Source organism: Talaromyces stipitatus, genomic scaffold, assembly GCF_000003125.1.
Source record: "Talaromyces stipitatus ATCC 10500 scf_1105507295517 genomic scaffold, whole genome shotgun sequence".
Classification (NCBI taxonomy): domain Eukaryota; kingdom Fungi; phylum Ascomycota; class Eurotiomycetes; order Eurotiales; family Trichocomaceae; genus Talaromyces; species Talaromyces stipitatus.
In genome coordinates this window covers 1216711-1240351 of record NW_002990121.1, presented here as the reverse complement: position 1 = coordinate 1240351, position 23641 = coordinate 1216711, and the positions used below count along the sequence as shown (strand labels likewise).

Sequence of the window (23641 nt, the reverse complement as noted above, 5' to 3'; positions counted from 1 at the left end):
GTCCTTGCTCATTCACATCGTAAGAAATCGCCGAGTGCGTAACACTTCTGAAAGCATTGCCGACATGACAATGATATGACTGGTGAACTGCCTTGAGTGCGTGGAGTGGAAACATAAAGGATCGGTTGGGTTCTGTAGGTCGCGCGAAGGGTTTTTTTCGTGGATTTTCTGGCCGTCACGAAGTAGTCATCTGACTGTCAAACAATGTCCCTTCATATTTCGGTCAAAAATGTCCCCCAATGTCCTGAAAAGGATGTACTGGAGAAATATGGAGGAAGTTGACTGTCACCTCTGCGATAAAAGATAATGCGGGGTCGGAGAAACACTTTAACCGTCCCATTTATGGAAAAGAAAAAAAGTTTCCAGATGCGGGCAATTTTCAAATCGCTCATACATCGCTTCTTGTGTGTTGAGCGATTCAGTGCCTGATTCTCATTTTAGAAGGTACGTTGATATATTAAATGATTCCTTTTAGGTTTAGTAAACTCTACCTTTGCAATGTTGCTATATGGAGGGTTTATTCCTCGCCACTTTCATCTACCCCTCCTTCAGTGTCGAAGCAGAGTATCAATCAATTGACAACTCAATTCCACCGTTTCTATGCTATTTTCTACGAATAAGCATTGTTATTGTTGATCCTTTGCTAAATTTCTTTCCGAACATTCTTCCTTTCTCAATTGTCCTCGATATTCCTTTGCAGTCATTATCTAGGAACCCCTCTGACTCACATCTAGATAGCCCCGGGCACGTTCAGTATGCTCCAAGAAAGGTTGCGTGTCCTCGTCGTCGGTAACGGCGGTCGTGAACATGCTTTCGCCTGGAAATTGAGCCAGTCGCCCTCCGTGGATATCGTCTATGTTGCGCCTGGAAACGGCGGTACTGGGTTAGACGCACCTTCGAAAATTGTCAATGTCGCAGTCAAATCGGATGACTACCCCGGCCTTGTCGCTTTCGCACAGAAGAACAATGTCAACTTGGTTGTTCCGGGACCCGAGGCACCTCTGGTTGATGGTATTCAGGGTTATTTCCAAGCTGGTATGCCCTATCATGTTCAGTACACTGCGCGATAAAACAATGATTCTAATTGGCAACAGTTGGCATTAGATGTTTCGGCCCTACAAAAGCTGCAGCTCGGATGGAAGGATCCAAAGCATTCAGCAAAGACTTTATGAAACGACACAATATCCCCACCGCCGCATACGAGAATTTCACCGACTACGAAGCCGCGCGCAAATACCTCGATTCCGTGAATCATGAAGTCGTCATCAAGGCCAGCGGATTAGCAGCAGGAAAGGGTGTGATTATCCCAACTACAAAGGAGGAAGCACACAGAGCTCTTCGTGAGATTATGCTGGACCATCAGTTTGGAGCTGCTGGGGATGAGGTTGTTATTGAGGAGTTTCTCGATGGAGACGAACTCAGTATCCTCACTTTCAGCGATGGTTATTCTATCAAATCTCTTCCGCCAGCACAAGACCATAAGCGTGTTTTTGATGGAGATCAAGGTCCAAACACTGGAGGCATGGGTTGTTATGCGCCGACACGGATTGCTTCGAAGGAGACTTTGGAGCAGATTGATAGGGACATTGTTCAGCCATCAATTAATGGAATGAGACGAGAGGGTGCGTTGCTTTTTTCCACTACCAGCGTCCAGACTGCTAATATGTGCTTTTTTAGGTTTCCCATTCGTCGGTATACTTTTCACAGGATTGATGATGACCAAGAACGGCCCGAAAGTCCTAGAGTATAATGTCCGTGGAGGCGATCCAGAAACCCAGACTTTACTTCCACTCCTGAGCAAGGACACAGATTTGGCAGAGGTTATGGTTGCATGCACAGAACACTGGTTGGACGGTGTGTCAATCTCCGTCGGACCCAACTTCTCTGCAACCGTCATCGCCGTGGCAGGAGGCTATCCCGGCTCATACGCAAAGGGTACCCCGATTACATTAGATCCCGTACCGGAAGATACCTTGATATTCCATGCCGGCACCTCCCTCGTTGACAAGGTCCTCCAGACCTCTGGCGGCCGTGTCATCGCAGCCACATCTATAGCATCTTCGTTAGAAGAGGCGGTACGACGAAGCTACGTTGGTATTTCCACCATTCACTTTGACGGCATGCACTACCGCAAAGATATCGCACACCGGGCATTCCGTGATGCCGCAAAGAAGACTGAAGAAGGTTTCACATACGCCAGCGCTGGCGTCTCAATCGACGCCGGAAATGATCTTGTCAACAAGATCAAAGCCTCTGTTGCTCGTACCCGTCGCCCGGGCTCTGATGCAGTCATTGGCGGATTTGGTGGTACTTTCTCTCTAGCAGCAGCAAACCCTGCATACCACCCACAATCACCGACATTGATCGGTGCCATTGACGGGGTAGGCACAAAGCTCAAGATTGCACACGCCGTCGGTATCCACGACACGGTTGGAATTGACTTGGTCGCCATGAACGTCAACGACTTGGTCGTCCAGGGCGCCGAGCCCCTTTTCTTCCTGGATTGCTACTCATGCGGCAAACTCGACGTCCAAACAGCAGCAGACTTCGTCACCGGTGTAGCAGAAGGATGTTATCAAGCCGGATGTGCACTTATCGGTGGCGAAACAGCCGAAATGCCCGGTCTCTTCCTTGACGAAGCCTACGACGCCGTCGGTGCCGCAGTAGGCGCCATCAATACCAGCGGTCCCAACGCCCGCACCTTGCTCCCAGATACATCCTCCATGAAGCCAGGCGATAAACTCCTTGCCCTTGCCTCTGCCGGCGTCCATTCCAACGGGTTTTCTCTCGTCCGCAAAATCGTCGATCATTCAGGTCTAACTTACAACTCCGCTGTGCCCTTCACCTTCACACCTCCCTCATCCTCCTCTTTATCCACAAAACCACAAACCCTAGGCACAGCCCTCCTAACCCCAACACGAATTTACGTGAAGCCTCTCCTGAAAGCCCTCACAATCCCCTCCTCGCAACACACCACCTCCACAGCCGCCATCAAGGGAATGGCACACATCACGGGAGGCGGATTAATCGAAAACGTACCTCGAATGTTACCACCAACACTCAGCGCACACATCGACGTCTCATCCTGGCCCTTACCACCGGTTTTCCAATGGCTCAAACGCACGGGTAATGTATCAAGTCACGAAATGTCGCGCGCTTTTAATTGTGGTGTTGGTATGGTACTCGTCGTGGATAGTGATTGTGTTGATGCTGTAGCAAAGGTATTAGAGCAGGAAGGGGAGACGGTTTATAGGGTTGGTGAGTTGGAGGTTAGAGGTAGTGGGAAGGATGAAGGGTGTGTTTTGGCTGGGTTAGAGAGTTGGGATATTTAGATATTTTTTTGCTTTGCTGTCGTCTTTTACGTGTGGATTACTTTGATGTGGATATGTGATATTATGTAGTACCCAATCGAGATATCAAAAGTCCTTTTTCTCTTGGGATGTTTATCTACCGCTTCGAAAGCCTTGACAGTAGCCACTGTTGTATAAGAAATCTAGAGTCCACCAAAACAGAGATAAGGTAAATGAGTTGAAAATAATCGATTAAGTCTGATCAGAGTGTCCAGGGTTGGGTAGGGTTATTTAGTATAGAACAATAATTCTCAAAGAAGAAAAAACAGGCTTGTACAAATTCAAGGTTCTCAACAAGCAGACAGAGAGTCAAAACAAAATACTAAGAGGGAATTTTTTTAAGAGACTTCCCTCCTTCCATCAAAGTTAGTTGGAGAGGGAAAAGAAATACTTCTTAATTCACTCTCATCCTCCACATGAGACTCCCTGCTCTAATCTCAAACCAATCCTTTGTCCTTGTCTGCTCAATCCACATACACACAGACGAATAACTTCACCAGCTTTTCCCCTTCAGTGCAACGCTCAAGGAGGGGGAGAGTTTACCATACTTTGTAGAAAAGAAAAGATAATTTCAAATCCACCCACCGCAATTTCATATCATATTTTCGTACACCAAGCTAGGAAGAACAAACATGACAAAAGCACCCGAGTAAGAATTTGACAAATTTGCTAACGGCTAACTGTATCAAAATCGAACAATAAGTATACACCTTTGCTACTCGAGAAAGATGTAAATACCTTAGAAACACTTGCGGTGGACAATGGAAGGACCGCTCTCGTCGTACTCCTGCTTGGAAACCCACATCTGTTGGAAGGTGGAGAGAGAAGCAAGAATAGAACCACCGATCCAGACGGAGTATTTACGCTCAGGAGGAGCAATGATCTTGATCTTCATCGAGGATGGGGCAAGGGCGGTGATTTCCTTTTGCATACGGTCGGAGATACCAGGGTACATAGTAGTACCACCAGACTATTTCAGTTAGTATATTGTTTTTTTGAAGAAAGGGTAGAGAAAACTCACCATGACAATGTTTCCGTACAAGTCCTTACGAACATCAACATCACACTTGATGATGGAGTTGTAGGTGGTAACGTGGATACCACCGCTTTCAAGACCGATAACGCTAGGCTGGAAGAGAGCCTCAGGAGCACGGAATCGCTCGTTGCCAATAGTGATGACCTGACCGTCGGGCAATTCGTAGGACTTCTCCAAGCTGGAGCTCTGTGAAGCGGTCTGGATTTCTTGTTCGAAGTCAAGAGCAACATAGCAGAGCTTCTCCTTGATGTCACGGACAATTTCGCGCTCGGCGGTGGTGGAGAAGGAGTAACCACGCTCAGCAAGAATCTTCATGAGGTAATCGGTCAAGTCACGACCAGCCATGTCAACACGGGAGATGGCGTGAGGAAGAGCGAAACCCTCGTAGATGGGGACGACGTGAGTGACACCATCACCGGAGTCAAGGACGATACCGGTGGTACGACCGGAAGCGTACAAGGACAAAACGGCCTGGATGGAGACATAGAAGGCAGGAGCGTTGAAGGTCTCGAAGACAATCTGAGTCATCTTCTCTCGGTTGGACTTGGGGTTGATAGGAGCCTCGGTCAAGAGAACGGGGTGCTCCTCAGGAGCAACACGAAGTTCGTTGTAGAAGGTGTGATGCCAGATCTTCTCCATATCGTCCCAGTTGGTGACGACACCGTGCTCGATGGGGTATCTCAAGGTGAGGATACCACGCTTGGACTGTGCTTCATCACCGACGTACGAGTCCTTCTGACCCATACCAATCATGATACTATATTGATTATTAGACCATGACTTTTCTTTTCTTGGCGGGTCAAACCCCGCATAGACACTTACCCATGGTGACGGGGACGACCAACGATCGAAGCTAAAATGGTTATTAGTATGCCACGTTTCACTAAGCTTTGCAACGAGTCTGGCGCGACGCATAGATGCAAGGGCATCCCCGCGCTATTGCCATCTTGACTCGGCAGGATCGTGGAAGGCTTGACTTACGGAAAACAGCTCGAGGTGCGTCATCACCGGCGAAACCGGCCTTGCACATACCCGAACTAAACAAGTTGAATCAGTCATCAATTCCATCAACATTTATCAATATTTTCAAGTGAAAGGATCACTAGCGACGAAATCCTGGCGCGAAAGTGATTGCATGACAGGCAACGGATTTACGACGACCAGCGCTCGAGCCCAGCGACTCAGGAGGTGCAGGGGATGCCATTGTAGACAACATACCCATTGTCAATAACGAGAGCAGCGACTTCCTCTGTAATTGCCAGAAATAATTAGCATCCCAAATTGATGGAAAGAAGCGTTATGGCAGCGCGCGAGCAGGTGGCGCTCGAGAGAGGAGGGGAGGGGGGAAAGGGTTGTGCGGGCAGAAGCCGATGAGGTGTCCAAAAACAAACGGTGTGGTTTGTTTGACGAGGGAGTTACCTACCTTCCATGATGAAGGATGTGTGTGTATGTTAACAAAAAAAGCGAAGAAGAAGAAATGGAAGAAAGGGTCTGAAGAGGAGTTGAGAGATGGAATTGAGAGGGTGGATATAGGAGCGGACGTTGAGAGATGTTTGGGTAGGATGATAAGGAAGCAAGAGTGGGAAGCGAGAAGAAGCAGCGAGCAGAGTCAGTGGAGATGGCTGAGTGTGTTTCGCTGGTACTAGTCCGATACCGAATTACGGGGGGCGGATGCACTGTTTGCGCCGTACCAATACGCCCGATTACATAAATTACGTACCTAAAGTCACTAAGCCCGCCTGCTCCATCCAACAACGCAACAACAACATCTTACAACTCAACATGCAGCAGCCTTGACTTGAAACACAGACGCCTAAGCACATTGTCTACCTTTTGAAGACTGCGAGGAATTTACTCTTGACTGACAGCTAGGCGCAGCGTTTCGGCTTCCACTCGCCATCACCGCCTCCTGGTGGGACTGGCATAGCTTGACCATGCCCACCCTGGCGAGCCACTAGGGAAGACCTCGAGCCAGGCTCACCACAGACCATGTTCTCTCCGCCGCTAGTTCTCCGTACTCTACAACGATATAAAGGGATAACGGTTCGACTCTCCAGGCTGTACAATTCCATTTCAGACAGAGCCGCGTCATGGGTTTAGGCATAAGCATATTGCGAAGACTGGAACCAAATGGGACGTTTATGTTATTAATAGGACCCTATGTCATCCTCTGGGTGGTCTCCAATCATAGTCCGGTGGTTGGGATAGCGGGGACCATCCTGTCGGTGGCGGCTGGTTCATCTTGCCATCGAAAGATGATATAGATCTGTCTATGCGACTGCGTACTCCGTAGAGCAAATACGCATTGTTTCTTGCTTGACGAGGACGGGACAGTCGGCTACAATACTCGTATTCCCAAGCAGGAAACGAGATGTTTTGCAGATGCCGGACGATTAGCAAATCATCTTCTACTCCCGTACGAAGATCCCATAACACCATACTGCCATTGACTTCACTGACTATTGGAAATGCTAAGCTTATCACGTCTTCATATTCATAGTCAATGTGCGATTCTTGACATGTAGTGACGGTGGCTGGGGGAGAGTCTAGCAAAAACTGCCTGCTGAGTAACTGACTTACCGCCATTCCGCTCCCTGACGCCAGGTCTCCAAGGCATCAACAATAGGGGATCGCGGGGTGTGTTCGGACTAGCTTTAATCCGATCTTCAGCCACAACTGGAGGGGCATTGTTTGGCCTTGTCTCGATTTTGTAATTGACGGGTGGTGAAACGCCGATGATAACCTGCGTCTGTAGACAATAGAATCCGCTCGTTAGATGTGTCAGGTCTCCATCCTGTATTCTAGGCGTCACCTTCATCAGATGAAGCATGGAGTTGATGAGTCAGCCACACTTCAGGGTTCTTCGCCGAATTGGCGTCGTCCGATTGGCCAGAATACAGAAAGTCATGGAAGAAAGCCGCATCTGCGAGAACTTACTGCTTGTCATTGACAAAAGGCTCTACGAATTTAAAACTGAGCTTCTTCAGAAATATCTCGTCTCTTCAGTTCCTTTTCAAGAACTCAATTTTCCATATTGAATTTTGATTATCCAGCCGCATATTCATACACAGTCGAATAAACACTTTCTTTCACCATGGATCGCGGATTAAACGAACTTCTCAAATGGAGTGTCGAGAACTCAGAAGCCTCAAGACAATCCATAGCAAACATCAACGATGACCCGACCTCGGTGCCACCTCCGACAACTCGCGGCCTGAACGAAGATGCCTTAAGGGCCTTGATGGGAGGACCATCCGACGCAGACCTAATGAAAGAATCTATGGCGGCTTTGCTGTCGGACGAAGTAGATTTGGAGAACAAGATGGTCGCCTTTGACAATTTTGAGCAACTGGTGGAAACAATTGATAATGCGAATAATATGGAACCGCTAGGTTTATGGTCACCTCTTGTGGGATTGCTGCAGCACGAGGAAGCTGATATGAGGCGCATGGCTGCATGGTGTATTGGCACTGCAGTACAGAATAACCAAAAGGGTCAAGATAAAGTAAGTTATCCTTCTCGGTTGCTATGTTCGGTTAAAAAGATTACTAACACTGGATTTCGACAGTTACTCGTTCTGAATGCCCTCCCTACACTGGTGTCACTTGCCACAAGCGATTCCGACTCCAAAGTCCGCCGAAAATCTGTGTATGCACTTTCATCTGCTGTCCGCAATTTCCAGCCCAATATGGATGAAGTCATGTCGCATCTACCTGCTGAATATAAGACATCGGACCATGTGGATGCAGGAGACATGGAAGCCATTGACACAATCTTGGATAAGCTTCGAGGAGCTCCTATCTGAATGTCTTCATGGAATGCGGAATATAATCACTGGAAGGATCCAAAAAACATCTGATTGAAGCTCATGCCGAGCTTCTCGCCAGGGCCAGAGGCGGATGGACCTTTGGACAGACTCGCTTCGTTTCAACAAGCCATGTCCGTCGAAAAATTAGTACTTGGCTATGAGTGCATTAGAAAACCATATTGCCTAGGCACAGTGCCTGGATACACGGTCTTAGAAGCATGGATATGGGGGGACTGGTTTGGGTATCCCTTTGATAGATGAAGATGTAGTATTCAATTTGAATACCGTTGTTTCCGCATTATCTGCCACTATAAATCGATATCAAAGTAATAGATTGCATTCTAATTCTTGATCTACTTTCTCAAATCAGAACATTTCGCAGTTGATATCGAGCTAAACATCGAAAGTACTTTGAGTAACTCATAAAACAACTATTCCTCTTTGGGTTAGACACATCCGGCGACGACATACATCGAGCTGCGCAGGCCGCAGCTCATCACAATCATCGAACTCAAGACAACAGCGCACAGCGAACTCAACAGAATCGCCGGTCGCATAAACCCTATAATACACTGCTCATCATAGTACAACAAGACTCGAGAAAATAATATACAAAAATGGACACAGAAAACCGCCTCTGGCGCTTCCAAAAGCCCGAATGGCTCAACAACTCAACTATCCGAACAGCCGGCGTCTACGTCTCCGGCGCATTGGTACATCCTCCATCTTTCCTTTATATTTAGGCATGTCTAATAAGAATATAATCCAGTTTTCCCTCGGCTTCTTCTTCCTCATCGACGCCTCCGCCTTCAGCGCCAGTCCGCGAAACGGCTCAAACGTACATGTGAAATTCGTCGATTGGATTCCCGGTATCTGTTCCGCCCTGGGGATGTTGGTTATTAATTCCATTGAGAAGTCGCGTTTGAGTGCGGATAGTTTTAGTTATAGTGGTAGCGGGGTTGCGTGGAAGGCGAGGTTTGTGCTCTTTTTGGGGTTTGCGTTGTTGGCTGGGGGGTTGGCGGGGAGTGTGGTGAGTATTCTTTCCCTCATCTTATTTTGCGGACTTTTCTAGTTGGATGGAGTATTGAGTTGACGGGCTCTTTAGACGGTCTTGGTTCTCAAATATGTCATGAAGAATTATCCTCTGCCGACGTTGTATTTCGGTATTGCGAATGTGGTTGCGAACGGGCTTGTTATGCTCAGGTAAGCTTTTTGATATCTTTCGTCCTATTCAGGGCTAATCTCTTCTCTAGCTCTGTCGTCCTTTGGATCTCGCAAAACATCGAGGATGATTATACATACAACCTAGCCCTATAAGCTCTATATTCGCCTACAGATCAGAGCTCGGACGAATGCGTCTTGTTGTCTTGATTCGATACTCTACCATTCTTCCGTCATATATGGACGACATCTCGACTATATTTGCTTTATAGATCCTGTTTTTCAGCACTTGTCTTTGATTACCTTGATTCTACTTGTACAAGGATGTAATTTGTTATCTATGGCGTTTGGATGGGTTTTATGTATGTATGTATTATTGCAATTACGTTTGAATGTGGAATCTGCGTTATATCAAGCATTGGAACACACATGCATTATACACATTATCAGTAATCAACTTGGTGAGCTATCAGGTAACTCAACCTGACTACTACAGTTTGACATAGTGCTCGTCATTTGTAATATGACTACACCATCATCAATAGGTCCGGATCGGACGAAAGAGAATTCTATCATTACCATTTCTTTCGGAGATAAAGTAGGTAGAATAGATAGAACTGCCTGAAACTTAACAAGCTCAGCTAGCCATCCAGATCAGGACTAGTGCAGTAGAGCTCCGAACAACCAACGACGTGCGGTTACTGCCTTGGGGCTTTGCCTTTCTCAATCAACATCAACTTCCAGACATTCTCTTCGAATCAAAAACATAGAGGGAGCTTCTGCAAAGTCCAGAACTACAGTTATAATACATCTTCCTTCCCTGACGTCGACCTCATACAGCCATGTTCAGAAACAATTACGATAACGATTCGGTGACCTTGTAAGTTGATGGCAAGCTCATCATCCAGCTCTTTACGACTACAGAGCGTAAGAATCAAGGCGCTAATTCCGTTATAGCTCGCCGCAAGGTCGTATCTTCCAAGTGGAATATGCCCAAGAAGCTGTCAAACAAGGTTCCGTGGTGGTCGGATTAGTTAGCAAGACACATGCTGTTCTCGTTGGATTGAAGGTATCCCATCATCAAGGACATTATACTGTTTCATCAACTGATAATCCATAGCGAAACGCAGAAGAACTCTCTTCCTACCAGAAAAAAGTCATCGAAATCGACACACATATGGGCATCGCCATCGCCGGCCTCTCCTCCGACGCCCGCGTGCTCTCAAACTTCATGAAACAGCAATCCCTCGGTTCACGAATGACATACGGCCGCGCCATCCCCCTAGACCGAATCGTAACCCAAATCGGCGACCGCGCACAAACTAACACACAACATTACGGCAAACGCCCCTATGGCGTGGGCCTCTTAGTCGCGGGCGTCGATGACGCGGGCCCCCATTTATTCGAATTTCAACCATCCGGTATGACGCAGGAGATGCTTGCATGCGCAATTGGGGCTCGGTCACAGATGGCGCGAACCTATCTGGAGAGAAATCTGGCTGAGTTCGCGGATTGTTCGCGTGAGGAGTTGATTAGTCATGGTCTGAAGGCTTTGAGGGAGACTCTTTCTCAGGATAAGGAGCTTACGATTGATAATACGACTGTTGGAGTTGTGGGACTCGTTCCTAAGGAATCGGCGACGCCTTCGGGTACTAAGTTGGAGAAGTTTAAGCTATATGATGGACAGGACATTGGTGCGTTGTTGGAGGCGTTGGATGGTGCTGCTGCTGAGGGTGAAATGGAGGTTGATACGCAGTGATCAATTTGTTCTACTTCATAGATCGATTGTTTGATTACGAATGGAAAACTGAGTACGCATCGATATTTTAAGAAGAGTTGACGACTGGGCTACTAGTAGGAATGTACGGATCAAAACGTTATAGAGTGTTATATTCATATCATCGTATCTATACCTTACAGCCACTGCCGCTAACAATATCTATATCGACCAACCGATGAAGACGAGAAAAGGATCACTCTTCTCCCCAAGTCAACTGAAACCGATCAACACTAGTCCTATAATCCCTCAACCTAGGCAACACATCCTTAACCTCCTGCACATCTACCAATATGCCCCCATTCGCACTACTGATAAACCCTTCCCTAACCGCCGTGCGAATCCACTGCAACACCCCATCCCAATATCCCTGCGGATTCAGCAACACAATTCCAACTTTGTGGATTCCGAGCTGATTCCACGTCGTCATTTCCATTACCTCCTCGATTGTGCCGAACCCACCGGCCATAGCGACAAACCCCGAACCGGGACCACCTTCGAGGACTTTTGTGGCCATGAGGCGTTTGCGGGTGTGCATGTCGGGCACGATCGTGGTCATACCGTATTCTGCTTCAATGATTTCGGTGCGTTTGTCGGCGTTTATGACCCGTTCGTGGGTTTTGCCGGCTCCTTCTTGGGATTTTACATCTTCTTCTCCTGCACCGTCACTAGAAGGTGGTTGGTTGTATCCCGGCTCAACTTTTACGAGCGCCTTTGGAATGATTCCGTGTACCGCTTGGGGTCCTGAGAGGCGCACAAGTTCACGTGCAATTTGGCCCATGAGGCCCTGTGTGCCGCCTCCGTAGACGAGGTGCACATTCTGCTCGTGGAAGGCTCGTGCAAGGTCCTTGGCGGTTTGCATGTGTACTGGATTGTTGCCTTCGACGGAGCCACAGCTATAGAAAGTCAGCATATGAACTTTGTAGAGGGTGGACAGACATACAAAACGCAAACCACCGTAGGCTTGTCTTGTGTTAAGGTACTCATTATGCTGATCCTGTGTTTGTTGTCTCTCTCTCTCTGGATATTTAGATATCGTGGCGATGTATATACGTATACGTATACGTCGGTCCTTTAGAATCGTATGTACGACTCAACGAAAAGTGGCATATACTAAGGAGAGAAGAATGTAAGTAAATCGTCACAACAACCACCGTCTTAAAGGTATTCTGTTCAGAAAGCGAAACTGTCAGAAGTAAACTGTAAAATTGTAGTAGTAGACAGATTGCATAGTTGTCTCCATCGTGCTTTCTGCGGATACCATGACTGGATATCGGACAAAGTGGAGTTCGACCATTTAACGTTGACGTACCTTTTGATATCTGCCTATATACGCAAAAGATATGTCCAAATATATATGTTTGCCTTGGCAGAAAATAATTATACATAGGTCCAAAGTGAGGAGACTCCTCTATTTATACCTGAGTACCTGAGATCTGCCGTCTAGTGGCTACTGTTGCACGAAAATAAAGCTCTTTCTTGGATGCCTAGTGTCGCTTCCTTGTTGATCATGCTATGAGACATTCTTTGAGAACAGAATGTACAGGCAGTCATGCATCAATGACAGTTGGAATATAGGATGTCTTTGAGTGATGATGAATTGAAACAAGAGACGCATCATCAAACCATTCAAAGGGATAGAACGAAAAGTGGCAGGAGCTTCCATTTCATATGGTCTATATCGGCTGGATTCTATAACGAAATGCAGCAAAGTAAGCATAACATGGGAAGTAGAATTCCCGGGTATCATCAAACTCCTAGAATAATCAAAACGACAATCATTAGTCTTCTCCTCGTGAAGGAGTCGACATATCCGTAACCACCGGAGTCCCAAGCCTCCTGGGAACAGCAGGCGCATGCATAGAACTAGTCTTAGGACCAGTTCGCCGAGTACCGGCCGCAGTCTCCGTGGCCTTTGATAGAATAAAAGAACCCGGCTCCCCAGTCAGAGGTGTCTCGTCCATGTATTCATCTCCATATCTCGACAAAAGATTGAATGCTTCCATTAGGTTTCGCGTATCTTGGTATGAGGTATCCTTCACGTTCGCCGTGGATAGTGATGATTTGACGGTGGCCTGGGTATCGGGCATGGGCGTTGACTCTTTACTTTGTTGACTCTGTTGAGAAGCGACTGCTTGTGGAGCATCTGCTGCTTTGGGACCTGGTGGCATGTATGTGTGCCCGTATGATGGTGTGAAAATAGGAAGAGGGGAGGCGACGTTCAAGAGTTTGGTGAGTGAAGTCACAGCCGAAAGCTGGATGAATCAACGTTAGACACGGTCTCCATGACTCCATACTGAATAAACTCACTATTCGATTTCCAATAACACTGGAAATAGCAGGCGCCATATATACCGAGTCGCCAACAATATAATACGTCGAAAGCACCACAACATTGTCTTCCATCCCTGGTCGCTTTTGTCTCATTTGTTTATGAATCACCCAAATATTAGACGGTTCATGAGCGAACTGTGTCTCCGATTGCGCTGCAGCTTGTAATGGATCGTATGCGACCATGAACTCCAACCCTTGCATTGTCTTGAGTCTGCCTTCAAACACCTCGCGAGTTTCGAGGAAATGCCGAAATGCTTCATTGTAGTTTGCCTGGACAGCTAGTGAGGCGTTGTTGGAGGTTGCGTCGAAGAATGGTGATTCAGCAAAGTAGAATAGAACTGTATAGTGAAATCATCTGTTATCTAGAATGCGCCTGTGGTATACTATAAGGTAGGGCTGTTCTTACCGTTGTTTGAATGGAGGAATCCTCCCATCATTTGCACGTGTTGTGGCGACCGCCAAAAGACTTCTTCGAGATGAACATCTTGCTGGTCCATATCGTCGTTTTCGCTCGCAAGTCAGTTCGAAGTCTATGGCCAGAACTGTTGGAAAGCTGTTGGTGAGAAACAAGGAAGCTAGAAATGAGTGGAGGTTTGTTCTGTTTGCAGCGCCAAGCTTCGGCATCCGCAGCCATCAAGCTCGGAGGCAGCCAACATTCAATCGCCAATGCCAACCTCTGATCAACCATACTTCCCCGCTACGTCTCTCGATAGATCTGACCATACAACAACCGATCTACAATTATATTGCATTCGATATACCACTTCAAAGCTCCATCTGCGACTCACGGCTTTGCACGGCGCCATCTGACCTTGATCTACGGCCGGCCACGAAGCTGCGCCGTCTTCTTCGCCTGGCTCAGACAATCCACCTTCATAATAAACAGTCAAAATGGCTACGCAGGGACTGCGAACGATAATAATTCTATCATTTGTGAGTGCTCCCTACATGAGCTATGCTCATTCAACCCTTGACTGAGCTCGGAAGTAAACCCATCACTAATGTGCAAGCTCCACAGATCCTGGCTATTGGCTTCCTCCTAGTCATCCTATCAGCAGCTATATGGCAACAGTATCTCACACTACTCGTCGTTGCGACATATGTTCTCGCGCCGTTGCCGAACTGGATATGCAGTCACTGCGGTAATCCGGATGATTTCATTGAGAGTTCTGGAAATGCGATTGTGGACTTTGGTCGATTCCTGACCGGATTTTTAGTTCTTATGGGAATGGGTACGTTGGTTCAGTTTGCTTGGATCGAGCAACCTATGTGCTAGAGAAGTGCTGACTTTGGATTCATTACAGCACTCCCCGCAGTCCTGGCTCACTGTGGCTATATCGGGATTCCTGCAATGGTCATGTCGATCATTGGAGGGCTCTTGATTTACGGTACTATTATCAGCTTCAGTACATTTTTCCAGGAGCAGGAGGAGTTTTAGTTCACTATTGCGAAAGCCGTGGATGCTGTTTTGAGATTGATCGAGCCTGTTTCGACATTGTAATTGAATCGCTCTCATACATCGAGGCATCGATATAACTCATATTTGTTTCTGTTTCTGTTTCTCTCTTCTAGCACGATTTTACTGTTATATGCTTTCTGCTGCAAAGCAATTTGATGATTTCGAATGTATTCCGAGCTACGATGTACCATATGAATTGAGGAAATAGATGAATTCTTACATTATTTCCTTGAGTATTGACCGTGTTTTGCATGGAAATTCAAGCAATACTATAAAAGCAAAACCTCGTAGAAAACTGATGGACAATCAATTAATCCATATAGACCACGTGATCTGGCGTTATGTCGCGTCGCGTATCACAGGAGCAAACCATAAGCAAACACCACCAGTACAACAACGTAAAACTACAACAGTTAGTGATGCAATTTCGTCGCTCCCAACAACGGAATGGAAGTCTGGTCGGGTAGTATCAATATTGATACTAACTCAGATCTGAGTGAGTTCTCCGGATATCATTGTTGACTCTACACCAGCAGTTCTTGACTAACGTATTCCCTCATTCCAACCACCAGAAATCAAATTCACCACTTCCTCTCAACGACGAGAAAACATTCTACCAAAAGATGCCAGACTGTCATTACGCAGCTTGGTGAACCCCAGCCTCATCCCTCTATATGTACGAGCAGGTCCCAGCGTTGAACTACATTCTACCACCGAGGAAACGTCGGAATGGTTGAAATCGAGATTGTTATCCGGTATCTGGCTGGATGAGGATGATGGAGGGGTGCTTGAGCATTTTAGTACTATTCAGTGCCCAGTGGGGTTGTTGGTCGGTGTGACTGCTAGTCGAAGCTATACTTCATCTGCGAGCAATGTGTCGGATCTGCTCATATACGGTATACTATCCTCTGGAAGTGATGAATCTACGATTCGACCACCGTCACCGCCCGACTCGTCTTCTCTCATTGGAGAGAATGGCGTATACGAACAGTATTCGAGAATTAAGAGAGAGTTGCGAATATATGCAGCTCCATTAGCAACATCTTTTGCGCAAAGGGTACGAGATCTACCTTCGCCGCGGTCGAGTGTGGCTGGGGATGATACAGTATCAGATAACAGTAAAGATGCAACGTTTGCCAATTTCTTACCGGATTTGCGCTCGCCGAGTCCCAAGCGCAAACGGATATTGTCTCTTTTCGAGGGAGCTGCGCAGCATCATCGTCGTGTCCGGCAGCGTGAGATGATGCCTCACTTGTCCTTGATAAAGGTTAAAGAGGAGGCGGATGAACTCGGTAGTCCCGCATTGGGATATTTGGATCTGCGCAGAGCCCGCTCGCTTTCTATAGGTGGGAGTCAGTTGACCAAACTTAGCGAGAGCGTGGCTGTAGGTGATAGGAGACCCGGCTCGTCAAAGGGAATGATCAATCGTCGAGACTCGAAACCGAAGTTAACCGCATCTCAATCATTTACCAACAGTGAGTCTATGCGTAGTCAATCTGTCGTACCTTCACCAACTACCAACTTCGTGAAACCAGCACCACGAAACGAAGGCCCGTCGCTATTAGAGCCACATTCATCATTCCCACTAGACGGGGAAACTATCATGACACGAAATAAAGATCTCACCACCCGCACGATTCTAACATGCATGCGTCTATACGGCTATAACCGCAAAACAAGCCGCTCCACCAAGCCCTCTACAACGCTTAGCGACACATGCGAACCAAGCCATGAACCAGACACTCACCATCAGCAGCGCGAAAACAGCATAATACCGGATTATTCCTCCATTCCGGCCGAAGAGGAAGAATTTAAGGCCATGTATCATGCTACATACAGAGCGGCGACGTTCGCTCTTCGACATTATTTGAAGATGGCGAGTGCAGAGACGAAACCGCCGGTTTTAGCAAAGGATACAGCGACGAATGTGATTGATGGGATATTGAAGTTGTTTTGTGATGATCAATTGAAGCCGAGTGCGGTGGACAAGTCTTTATGAGGTCTACTGGTGTTGTGGATATGGATATATACTCGTTATAGGATCGGTTATGGACTGTTACTTGCATAGCGAGGCGTTTGATTTACTACGGTTGGGGCCGGTAATTTTGTTAGTACGATTTTTAGGCGGTCAGGCTCCGGGGCTCACCGCCTTTTAAATAGAATATTGACCATCCGTCTGCTTTCAGCCTTTCAAGCCTTGATATATGACATTTGACGATCAATATGGCCACCCCCGAGCCTACCAGCCCCTCTAGGGCAACAAGCGCAGCAGCTCTCGAGCCATCTGATTCCAGGCAGAATTCAGCACGGCTGAATAGGGATGAACGGATCCGAGTATTAACCCTTCGAGATGCTGGATTTACATATCTTCAAATCTCTCAGCAACTTCAAATTAGCTATCGCCAAGTCCAATATACGTGCCAAAGCCAGCAAGCAACCCCTAAAAAGGCCCGTGGCAACCCTCCGAAGCTCTCCGAGGCTGAAGTTGATCATATTATCGAATGGATTACTTCTTCGAAGCGTACGCGACGTATGCCTTATTATAAGGTTATACAAGAGCTTAACCTATCTATTGGAAAGCACGCCCTGGCTCGAGCTCTTAAAAAACGAGGTTACACAATGCAAGGCTCTTAATAAACCTCCTCTATCAGATAAACATAAACAAGTACGTCTTGCCTGGGCCCTAGAGCATTTGAATTGGACGACTGAACAATGGAATCGTATCCTTTGGTCTGATGAAACATGGGTTACTTCAGGATTTCATACGAGAATCTGGGTAACTAGAAAGGCTGGTGAAGAGTTAGAAGAGACTTGCATACGATCCTCTCCTGCACGGAAACGTGGATGGATGTTCTGGGCTACTTTTCATGGGAATAACAAGGGTCCGTGTTTATTCTGGGAGAGGGAATGGGGAACTATTAACTCGGAGAGATATTGTCAACGGGTTATACCAATTATTGATGGCTATATTCGCTTATTACGAGACGATATCTGGCTTCAATTTATGCAGGATGGGGCACCTGGCCATGCGAGTAAGGAGACTCTCGAAGAGCTTCATTCTCGTGGGATATATCCAATTTATTGGCCAGCATTCTCACCTGATCTCAATCCAATTGAAGCAGTATGGAATTGGATGAAGGATTGGATTCAAGAACAATATCCAGATGATGAGCAACTTTCTTATGATCGACTCCGTGAGGTTGTACGAGCTGCTTGGGATGCACTGCCTGAGCAGTTTTTGAAGGAGCTCATTGACTCTATGCACGCTAGATGCCAAGCTGTAATAGATGCTCGAGGTGGTCATACAAAATATTAGATTAGTAATCAGATATGACTGGCAGAATTCATTGGATTTCAACCCCTGTAAAAAAAATCGTGCTAACAAAATTACCGGCCCCAACCATAGTAGCGATTGTATAATGAGACATGAACACTGGTTTGAACTTGACTAATTTCACTTAATTCAGGTATGCTATCTGAGTAATCAGCTCGGTCACGGCAACTCCCGAGGTCAATATCAGGGTTATCAATCATCCATAAATTCCTTTACCCAGGTCCCTACATGTAACCATGAGAGGTCCTCCCGGCACGAAATAAGATTTCAACCGAACACCATATCCATGATCTAATCCATCTATATTAAAATTTCATTCTATCTGAACTCCTCGATATCTATAAACAAAATCATATCTCATAACAGCCATAACGTGCATAAAACCATACCTGACGTACGTCAATAAATCTGACTCATGGGAAAAGAAGAAAGAACTTACATAAATATAATGTATACCGAGTCATTAGGACATGGGACCCAGCAGACTTGACGTCTCGGACGTCATCGTATCGCCTATTGTCATTAGATTTGTTCAGTTGTTGCTAGGATTAAGGAGAGACGTACCTTGAACTGACAGTCGGCCAGCCATCATTGTAGTCGAGGTAGTTATAACCTATAATTGCGTCCTATGTATATGATTGTATGAGTGAATGCTTTAGGACCAAAAACAGGGGGGGATGACCTACCCCGTCGGAAACACCTATACTCAAATTCACTGACAAAGTTAGTAATTTCAAACTCTTCTGATAAGTGAAGACACACTTACAATAATGATAATATAAGACATCCCTCCCAGAACTGGTAGTAACCACACCACTGCTACCAGGGGCATATACCTGACCGTTATGATTCGATCCATAGACCAACGACCCGCCTCCTTCTGCCAGTGAGACATTCTGCTTGTCAAGATACGGCCCCGAGACATGCAACGATCTACCGACCTGAATCGAATATCTGCCCCAATCAGTATTATTCAATACCAGGTATACCTAGGTAGTCGAGGGAGGAAGACATACTCATCCCCCGCCGGCGGCAAATTATTAATATCCAACCCGCAACAATACCCCTTACTATACCACAAATAAAACCATGGAGCCCTATAACTAATCCATGAGGCCTCCTCAGCCGGAAAACTAACATTAAACGCTAGATGCGTGGCAGCAGGATTATCAGCGTTCTCAACAGATAACAAATCCGCCGATAGGGGCACTTGGAAAATATCATCCCAATAACTTCCAAACGTCAACCATGCCTGTTGAGTGTTGTCGGTAGGGTCAATGATGATGCTCGGATCAATAGCATTGGAGACATTATATGGATAAATATCTGCATTCGCGCCGGAAAGAGTATTGATAATAGCCCCGTGATCAGTCCATGCCTTTGTCCCTTTATCCAAGGAACTCGAAGTCGCGACTCCAATCGAACTATTCTGTGTATTGATTGTGCTCACACAATAAAAACAATAGAAGGTATCATTGTATTGAATCACAGTCGGTGCCCAGGGTTGATTTGGATCCCCCTTGTCCTGGATTATGCTCCCTTTTCCAGCGGGGAGAACTGATCCTGCTGGTCTCCATGGGCCGGAGAGATCTGAGGCGCGAAAGTATAGGAGGTCGGTGGTTGTTGAGAAGAGGTAGTATTCGTTTTTGTAGAGGATGATGTTTGGATCGCGGCCGAAGTGGGTTGTGGGTAGTGGGAGAGGGAAGTTGGGGGTGAATTGTGCTTTGGATGGAGAGGAAAATAATAATATTAATAGTAGGAAGAGTAGGTGGAAAGTGGTTGTTAAAGCAGGATAGTAATATCTGGGACTTGTCCCCGAGTTACTACTGCTACTGATTGAGAGCAACATTAAAGAGATAGATGTTGAGTCTGGACAAGTTTGTCTACCTCGACAACGTTGTCTCATGCAAATTTGCAAATATGTAAAATGATATGGAGGTAGTCACATCATATCTATAAGTATGACACCGGAGCCTCCTTACAATACCGAGAATACGGAAAGAGAAAAAAAGAAGTGGACAAACCCATTAATAATGCCTTGTAACAAGCTACAAAGATGGATAATAACGCAACTAACGAGTAACTACCAGCTAATAGAGTTGAAGATCGGGTAATATTAAGGGTGAGGTAAGGGTATTCTAGCCTGGCCCACGATTTCCATGATTTGGCATATGTAAGTAGGCGGGTATCTACCTTTTAGGGCATTCATTCACAAGTTTCTTCTAAGCTAGTTAGCTTCTGGAACTTCTGATGCAAAACTGTTGAAGGAGGGGCTCTTCTTCCGACCAGTCGGGGTCAAGAGTCCTTACTCATTATTGAAACTTGTTAAGAAAAGAGCAGCAGATGGGGCGGGCTACTCATGTACACCGTCCATAGGGCCATAGAAGTCTCCATAAAATCTCCATCGGGGGGGTGGATCACGTTGATAGACTAGTAGTTGTTAGTTAACCGATTTACAATTCTACAAACATGATATAGCAATACTTGCTATTCTCCCTGTTCATCCCAAAACTGTACACATTATTGACACATATGTATAAGTAGATGATACAAAACAAAAGTTTTTGTGGCTGTTGTAGTTTCATTTGACTTTCCCGACAACCCTTATCAAATCTAATCTGTCACGCTAGTATACATACGGAATAGCGGCATCTCTTATCGATCTGCGAGTTACCTGATCGGGATTAGGCTTGAGTTTTCGTCTAAATAATCTGGGTGGCTAAATAACTTTAGGGCTTCTATACCATACACCGATAATGCATGCGAAACGTTTCAGAATACGCTTGAATCATGCAGGTGAGAAATGAGTTCGATTTTTAAGTGTCACCTCTGTCGAGTTAGGATCAATTGAGATGAGAAGGGGCACTGCCACAGCACTGCCACGTAAGTGCTGTCTAGTGGAATGGTGGCACACTATAATAAGTGATGTTTATTATGTTCCAAGAGAATTTTATACATGTTGCATGTTGTCAGTGGTTGAGAGCCTGAAATTCCGGTTGATGCCCAGGCGCGCATGCATGTTATCCGCGCTGGGTATCAGCTGTAAAGTGGCATCACCTGCGTCTCGAAGTATTTATCATTGTCGTACAGTGTATCCCGGTTGAACAATGGATGGTTATTCATTTTAATGAGCGATTCGAATAGTAATCAACTGGTAATGCATATGTTGATAGTGATTCCCTTGCATCAGCTCGGACTAGCTCTTGACACGTCATTTCATCAACCCTTGGCATTAACTACCAACGATGTAGGTAGGTAGTCATATGAAACAAAATTGACTTGTCAACCTCTATCCAATTGCTTTAATATGGTCCGTCACAACACAAGTATATGTATCCGTGCCGTAATAGATTGTATTCCCGTCATTCGGCGATTGCCCCGTGCTCAGCATATCTCCGTACTGCCAGAACATGTCTGCTGCAATGCCCTTCGTGTCAAGAGATGCGGTCTGCCAAGGTGCCTCGTACGTGCATTGGTCGTATGTCGTTCCGAATTCTTCGAGAATGCATGGTTTGCCAATCGATGCACAGGCCGTTCCATGAGTTGAGACCCAGCTACTTCCCCAGTTTAAAGGCTCATTCCCTGCTATTGATCAGCAAATAGTGCACTCCTAGCATGAGATGTACAGTCTATTTCCGGGATGAATGGGGTAAATACTTACAACTGTTGGGATACAAATGAAGGGTACCAAAGTCGATATCAGATAGGGAAAGGAGAGCGGTAAAGTTTGTTCCCTCGCTGTACGTGTATGGATATGAGCCGTCTGATCCGGCATCAAGACCAAATCCCTCTGAGGGAACACGTGTTAGCTCAACCTGGATATTCATGTTATCCTACCGATATAACTCACCGATCCCAGTAGTTACCATGTGGTTCGAGTCCAGAGATTTTATGTAAGCACTCGTAGTTTTTGCCCAGTTAGTAATGACCGATGTATCGCACCCATTACAGCGTGGTTCATTGCCAAGCTCCCATGCAAATATTGCTGGCGACGAGCGATACCGACTAATAACGGCCGTGATGTACGCTTGATAGGCCGCTTGAATATTGGTGTTGGTATACCAAGTCGTCTGCGAACCTCCAAAAGCATTGACGTACGCATTCATCCCTCCATAGTCATTCCAATTGTTGACGAAAGGAATGATCAATTTAATCCCATACGACTCGGCCGAACTCACCACGTAGTCGAGTTTCTCGAGGCCGTCCGCGCCGGTATTTATTGTCGCCGTGCCATTCGCGAGGAGCTGGAAATAGACGGTTCCCGAGGGCGGAACAGTATTAACATCGTTGAAACCCCAAACTCGGAGAATCTTCATACCAGAAGATGCAATATCACTCAGAACATGGTCAACATCGCTATTGTTATTCAAAAACGCAAGCCAGTAAGTGTTTGTTCCTACAAAGTAGTTTGTTTTTCCATCGATCGTGAAATTGAGACCGTTAACTTTAGGAAAGCCGGTTGAAACTGGTGTTGACGAAGTGGTCAAAGTCGAAGTCGCCTTAGTTGTAGATGAGACTGCTCTGGATGTTGTCGTAGAGGTCGTAGTCATGGCGCTACCTGTTCAGGTATTAGAAAGAAACCTAGTATTCAAGATACTACCCACCTGGGACACATTGGCTGTAATAGTCATTCAGATACGTGCATACATAACCTGAGGCACATACTGTAGAGCCTGAATAACTTTTCCCTCCGCATTGCCCATAGGCACCTATGATCTGAGCTGAGACGGAGTAACCCAGGAGGGCACAAGCAAGGAAAAATGTCGTTCTCATTGCTGGTATCTTGAGACTTGAAACATTGTAGAGCTATAGGGACAGGTTTCCTTTATATCCCCTGTCATGGTGTCGAAAGTAAATTGAGACGGAACAATTTTTGCATCAATCAGAGAAACGGAGTCGAATTGGCGATTCAGAATCAAGTAACTCTCGGTCTAGTTCCATCTTGAGCTTCCGTATAGGCTTGAATTGTCGCGGAATCACGGCAAGGAGCATTACAATGCAGTTGAACAAGCTCGATGGCTTGCAGCACGTAAGGATATCCCCGTAATATAATTGCCTCTGCAGCTCCATAATGCTTCCAGTATTTGATCAGTCTCCCTACACTCTTCGCAATAGTATCTTCGTCCTCCACGGTCAATTGCCCGGACAGATACGGAACCATTGATGATACATTTGTATGGAGCTGGAACAACTCCGCACTTCATTGATATCTCTCTTCCGAAGAAGAGATAAAAACATCAGATAATCGGCGGGGAGATGGACGTGGGGCCAGCAAAAGAGAGGAAGGAGCCCCATATTGATGGGTCCACTCCTTCCTTCCCCAGGCTATCGTGCACGTGCCACAATCTGGGGTTATTCTTTCCCCAGACGATTCTAGCTCGT

The 23641-nt window shown here is 46.3% G+C and overlaps 12 protein-coding genes across 17 annotated transcripts, besides 3 other annotated features; 7 read left to right on the top strand and 5 right to left on the bottom strand.

The window, feature by feature from the left end:
* Positions 1 to 755: 755 nt before the first annotated feature.
* Positions 756 to 3332, top strand: TSTA_004840 (bifunctional purine biosynthetic protein Ade1, putative; the record flags this gene model as incomplete). The annotated part of the gene is made up of 3 exons (XM_002488052.1): positions 756 to 1035; positions 1095 to 1622; positions 1678 to 3332. The coding sequence occupies 3 exons, from the start codon at positions 756 to 758 to the stop codon at positions 3330 to 3332; spliced, it is 2463 nt and encodes an 820-aa protein (XP_002488097.1).
* Positions 3333 to 3516: 184 nt separating this feature from the next.
* Positions 3517 to 5950, bottom strand: TSTA_004830 (actin). 3 transcript variants are annotated; one of them, XM_002488049.1, is made up of 8 exons: positions 5810 to 5950; positions 5605 to 5635; positions 5368 to 5423; positions 5209 to 5239; positions 4372 to 5143; positions 4089 to 4320; positions 3899 to 4030; positions 3517 to 3850 (listed from the first exon to the last, which is right to left on the bottom strand). In XM_002488049.1, the coding sequence occupies exons 1-6, from the start codon at positions 5814 to 5816 to the stop codon at positions 4090 to 4092; spliced, it is 1128 nt and encodes a 375-aa protein (XP_002488094.1). In that variant the 5' UTR covers positions 5817 to 5950; the 3' UTR covers positions 3517 to 3850; positions 3899 to 4030; position 4089. The 3 variants fall into 3 exon arrangements, with proteins under 3 accessions (XP_002488094.1, XP_002488095.1, XP_002488096.1); XM_002488050.1 differs by having other exon boundaries at positions 3517 to 4030; XM_002488051.1 differs by having other exon boundaries at positions 3517 to 4320.
* A 1381-nt stretch (positions 5951 to 7331) lies between these two features.
* Positions 7332 to 8491, top strand: TSTA_004820 (Hsp70 nucleotide exchange factor (Fes1), putative). The gene is made up of 2 exons (XM_002488048.1): positions 7332 to 7891; positions 7955 to 8491. Exons 1-2 carry the CDS (start codon positions 7481 to 7483, stop codon positions 8189 to 8191), a joined length of 648 nt encoding a protein of 215 aa, XP_002488093.1. The 5' UTR covers positions 7332 to 7480; the 3' UTR covers positions 8192 to 8491.
* Positions 8492 to 8692: 201 nt separating this feature from the next.
* TSTA_004810 (UPF0220 domain protein) lies at positions 8693 to 9772 on the top strand. 2 transcript variants are annotated; one of them, XM_002488046.1, is made up of 4 exons: positions 8693 to 8907; positions 8964 to 9224; positions 9300 to 9397; positions 9448 to 9772. In XM_002488046.1, exons 1-4 carry the CDS (start codon positions 8812 to 8814, stop codon positions 9509 to 9511), a joined length of 519 nt encoding a protein of 172 aa, XP_002488091.1. In that variant the 5' UTR covers positions 8693 to 8811; the 3' UTR covers positions 9512 to 9772. The 2 variants fall into 2 exon arrangements, with proteins under 2 accessions (XP_002488091.1, XP_002488092.1); XM_002488047.1 differs by having other exon boundaries at positions 8964 to 9397.
* Positions 9773 to 10197: 425 nt separating this feature from the next.
* Positions 10198 to 11206, top strand: TSTA_004800 (proteasome component Pre5, putative; the record flags this gene model as incomplete). Its single annotated transcript, XM_002488045.1, has 3 exons — positions 10198 to 10235; positions 10313 to 10424; positions 10476 to 11206. 3 exons carry the CDS (start codon positions 10198 to 10200, stop codon positions 11112 to 11114), a joined length of 789 nt encoding a protein of 262 aa, XP_002488090.1. The 3' UTR covers positions 11115 to 11206.
* A 14-nt stretch (positions 11207 to 11220) lies between these two features.
* TSTA_004790 (lysine decarboxylase-like protein) lies at positions 11221 to 12500 on the bottom strand. 2 transcript variants are annotated; one of them, XM_002488043.1, is made up of 3 exons: positions 12445 to 12500; positions 12076 to 12301; positions 11221 to 12028 (listed from the first exon to the last, which is right to left on the bottom strand). In XM_002488043.1, the coding sequence occupies exons 2-3, from the start codon at positions 12117 to 12119 to the stop codon at positions 11329 to 11331; spliced, it is 744 nt and encodes a 247-aa protein (XP_002488088.1). In that variant the 5' UTR covers positions 12120 to 12301; positions 12445 to 12500; the 3' UTR covers positions 11221 to 11328. The 2 variants fall into 2 exon arrangements, with proteins under 2 accessions (XP_002488088.1, XP_002488089.1); XM_002488044.1 differs by lacking the exon at positions 12445 to 12500 and having other exon boundaries at positions 12076 to 12359.
* A 113-nt stretch (positions 12501 to 12613) lies between these two features.
* On the bottom strand, positions 12614 to 14027 carry TSTA_004780 (RNA polymerase II transcription mediator complex subunit (Med6), putative). Its single transcript, XM_002488042.1, has 2 exons — positions 13443 to 14027; positions 12614 to 13387 (listed from the first exon to the last, which is right to left on the bottom strand). The coding sequence occupies exons 1-2, from the start codon at positions 13665 to 13667 to the stop codon at positions 12914 to 12916; spliced, it is 699 nt and encodes a 232-aa protein (XP_002488087.1). The 5' UTR covers positions 13668 to 14027; the 3' UTR covers positions 12614 to 12913.
* A 14-nt stretch (positions 14028 to 14041) lies between these two features.
* On the top strand, positions 14042 to 15108 carry TSTA_004770 (Vacuolar protein sorting 55 superfamily). Of its 2 annotated transcripts, XM_002488041.1 has the most exons (3): positions 14042 to 14399; positions 14485 to 14698; positions 14771 to 15108. In XM_002488041.1, exons 1-3 carry the CDS (start codon positions 14358 to 14360, stop codon positions 14902 to 14904), a joined length of 390 nt encoding a protein of 129 aa, XP_002488086.1. In that variant the 5' UTR covers positions 14042 to 14357; the 3' UTR covers positions 14905 to 15108. The 2 variants fall into 2 exon arrangements, with proteins under 2 accessions (XP_002488086.1, XP_002488085.1); XM_002488040.1 differs by having other exon boundaries at positions 14389 to 14698.
* Positions 15109 to 15372: 264 nt separating this feature from the next.
* Positions 15373 to 16924, top strand: TSTA_004760 (uncharacterized protein; the record flags this gene model as incomplete). Its single annotated transcript, XM_002488039.1, has 2 exons — positions 15373 to 15421; positions 15498 to 16924. The coding sequence occupies 2 exons, from the start codon at positions 15373 to 15375 to the stop codon at positions 16922 to 16924; spliced, it is 1476 nt and encodes a 491-aa protein (XP_002488084.1).
* A 224-nt stretch (positions 16925 to 17148) lies between these two features.
* Positions 17149 to 18241, top strand: TSTA_004750 (transposable element tc1 transposase, putative; the record flags this gene model as incomplete). The annotated part of the gene is made up of 2 exons (XM_002488038.1): positions 17149 to 17536; positions 17577 to 18241. The coding sequence occupies 2 exons, from the start codon at positions 17149 to 17151 to the stop codon at positions 18239 to 18241; spliced, it is 1053 nt and encodes a 350-aa protein (XP_002488083.1).
* Positions 17248 to 17550: a mobile genetic element.
* Positions 17441 to 18238: a mobile genetic element.
* Positions 17522 to 18106: a mobile genetic element.
* Positions 18242 to 18577: 336 nt separating the features above from the next.
* TSTA_004740 (endo-arabinanase, putative) lies at positions 18578 to 20108 on the bottom strand (the record flags this gene model as incomplete). The annotated part of the gene is made up of 6 exons (XM_002488037.1): positions 18578 to 18597; positions 18699 to 18772; positions 18824 to 18885; positions 18946 to 18974; positions 19026 to 19213; positions 19276 to 20108. The coding sequence occupies 6 exons, from the start codon at positions 20106 to 20108 to the stop codon at positions 18578 to 18580; spliced, it is 1206 nt and encodes a 401-aa protein (XP_002488082.1).
* Positions 20109 to 21251: 1143 nt separating this feature from the next.
* On the bottom strand, positions 21252 to 23420 carry TSTA_004730 (endo-1,4-beta-mannosidase; the record flags this gene model as incomplete). The annotated part of the gene is made up of 6 exons (XM_002488036.1): positions 21252 to 21841; positions 21921 to 22049; positions 22110 to 22817; positions 22864 to 22877; positions 22925 to 22968; positions 23184 to 23420. 6 exons carry the CDS (start codon positions 23418 to 23420, stop codon positions 21549 to 21551), a joined length of 1425 nt encoding a protein of 474 aa, XP_002488081.1. The 3' UTR covers positions 21252 to 21548.
* Positions 23421 to 23641: the final 221 nt, after the last annotated feature.

Coding starts and splice junctions, on each gene's coding strand:
- TSTA_004810 (XM_002488046.1), top strand. CDS start 8,812: ATGGACACAGAAAACCGCCTCTGGCGCTTCCAAAAGCCCGAATGGCTC. Junction 8,908..8,963: donor TCTACGTCTCCGGCGCATTG/GTACATCCTCCA, acceptor AATATAATCCAG/TTTTCCCTCGGCTTCTTCTT. Junction 9,225..9,299: donor GGGGGTTGGCGGGGAGTGTG/GTGAGTATTCTT, acceptor CGGGCTCTTTAG/ACGGTCTTGGTTCTCAAATA.
- TSTA_004770 (XM_002488040.1), top strand. CDS start 14,422: ATGCTCATTCAACCCTTGACTGAGCTCGGAAGTAAACCCATCACTAAT. Junction 14,699..14,770: donor TTTAGTTCTTATGGGAATGG/GTACGTTGGTTC, acceptor GATTCATTACAG/CACTCCCCGCAGTCCTGGCT.
- TSTA_004820 (XM_002488048.1), top strand. CDS start 7,481: ATGGATCGCGGATTAAACGAACTTCTCAAATGGAGTGTCGAGAACTCA. Junction 7,892..7,954: donor ACCAAAAGGGTCAAGATAAA/GTAAGTTATCCT, acceptor GGATTTCGACAG/TTACTCGTTCTGAATGCCCT.
- TSTA_004780 (XM_002488042.1), bottom strand. CDS start 13,667: ATGCAAGGGTTGGAGTTCATGGTCGCATACGATCCATTACAAGCTGCA. Junction 13,388..13,442: donor GTGTTATTGGAAATCGAATA/GTGAGTTTATTC, acceptor TGATTCATCCAG/CTTTCGGCTGTGACTTCACT.
- TSTA_004830 (XM_002488051.1), bottom strand. Junction 5,424..5,604: donor GCTCTCGTTATTGACAATGG/GTATGTTGTCTA, acceptor CAACTTGTTTAG/TTCGGGTATGTGCAAGGCCG. Junction 5,240..5,367: donor CGCACCTCGAGCTGTTTTCC/GTAAGTCAAGCC, acceptor TAACCATTTTAG/CTTCGATCGTTGGTCGTCCC.
- TSTA_004790 (XM_002488043.1), bottom strand. CDS start 12,119: ATGAGTACCTTAACACAAGACAAGCCTACGGTGGTTTGCGTTTT. Junction 12,029..12,075: donor CCTACGGTGGTTTGCGTTTT/GTATGTCTGTCC, acceptor GACTTTCTATAG/CTGTGGCTCCGTCGAAGGCA.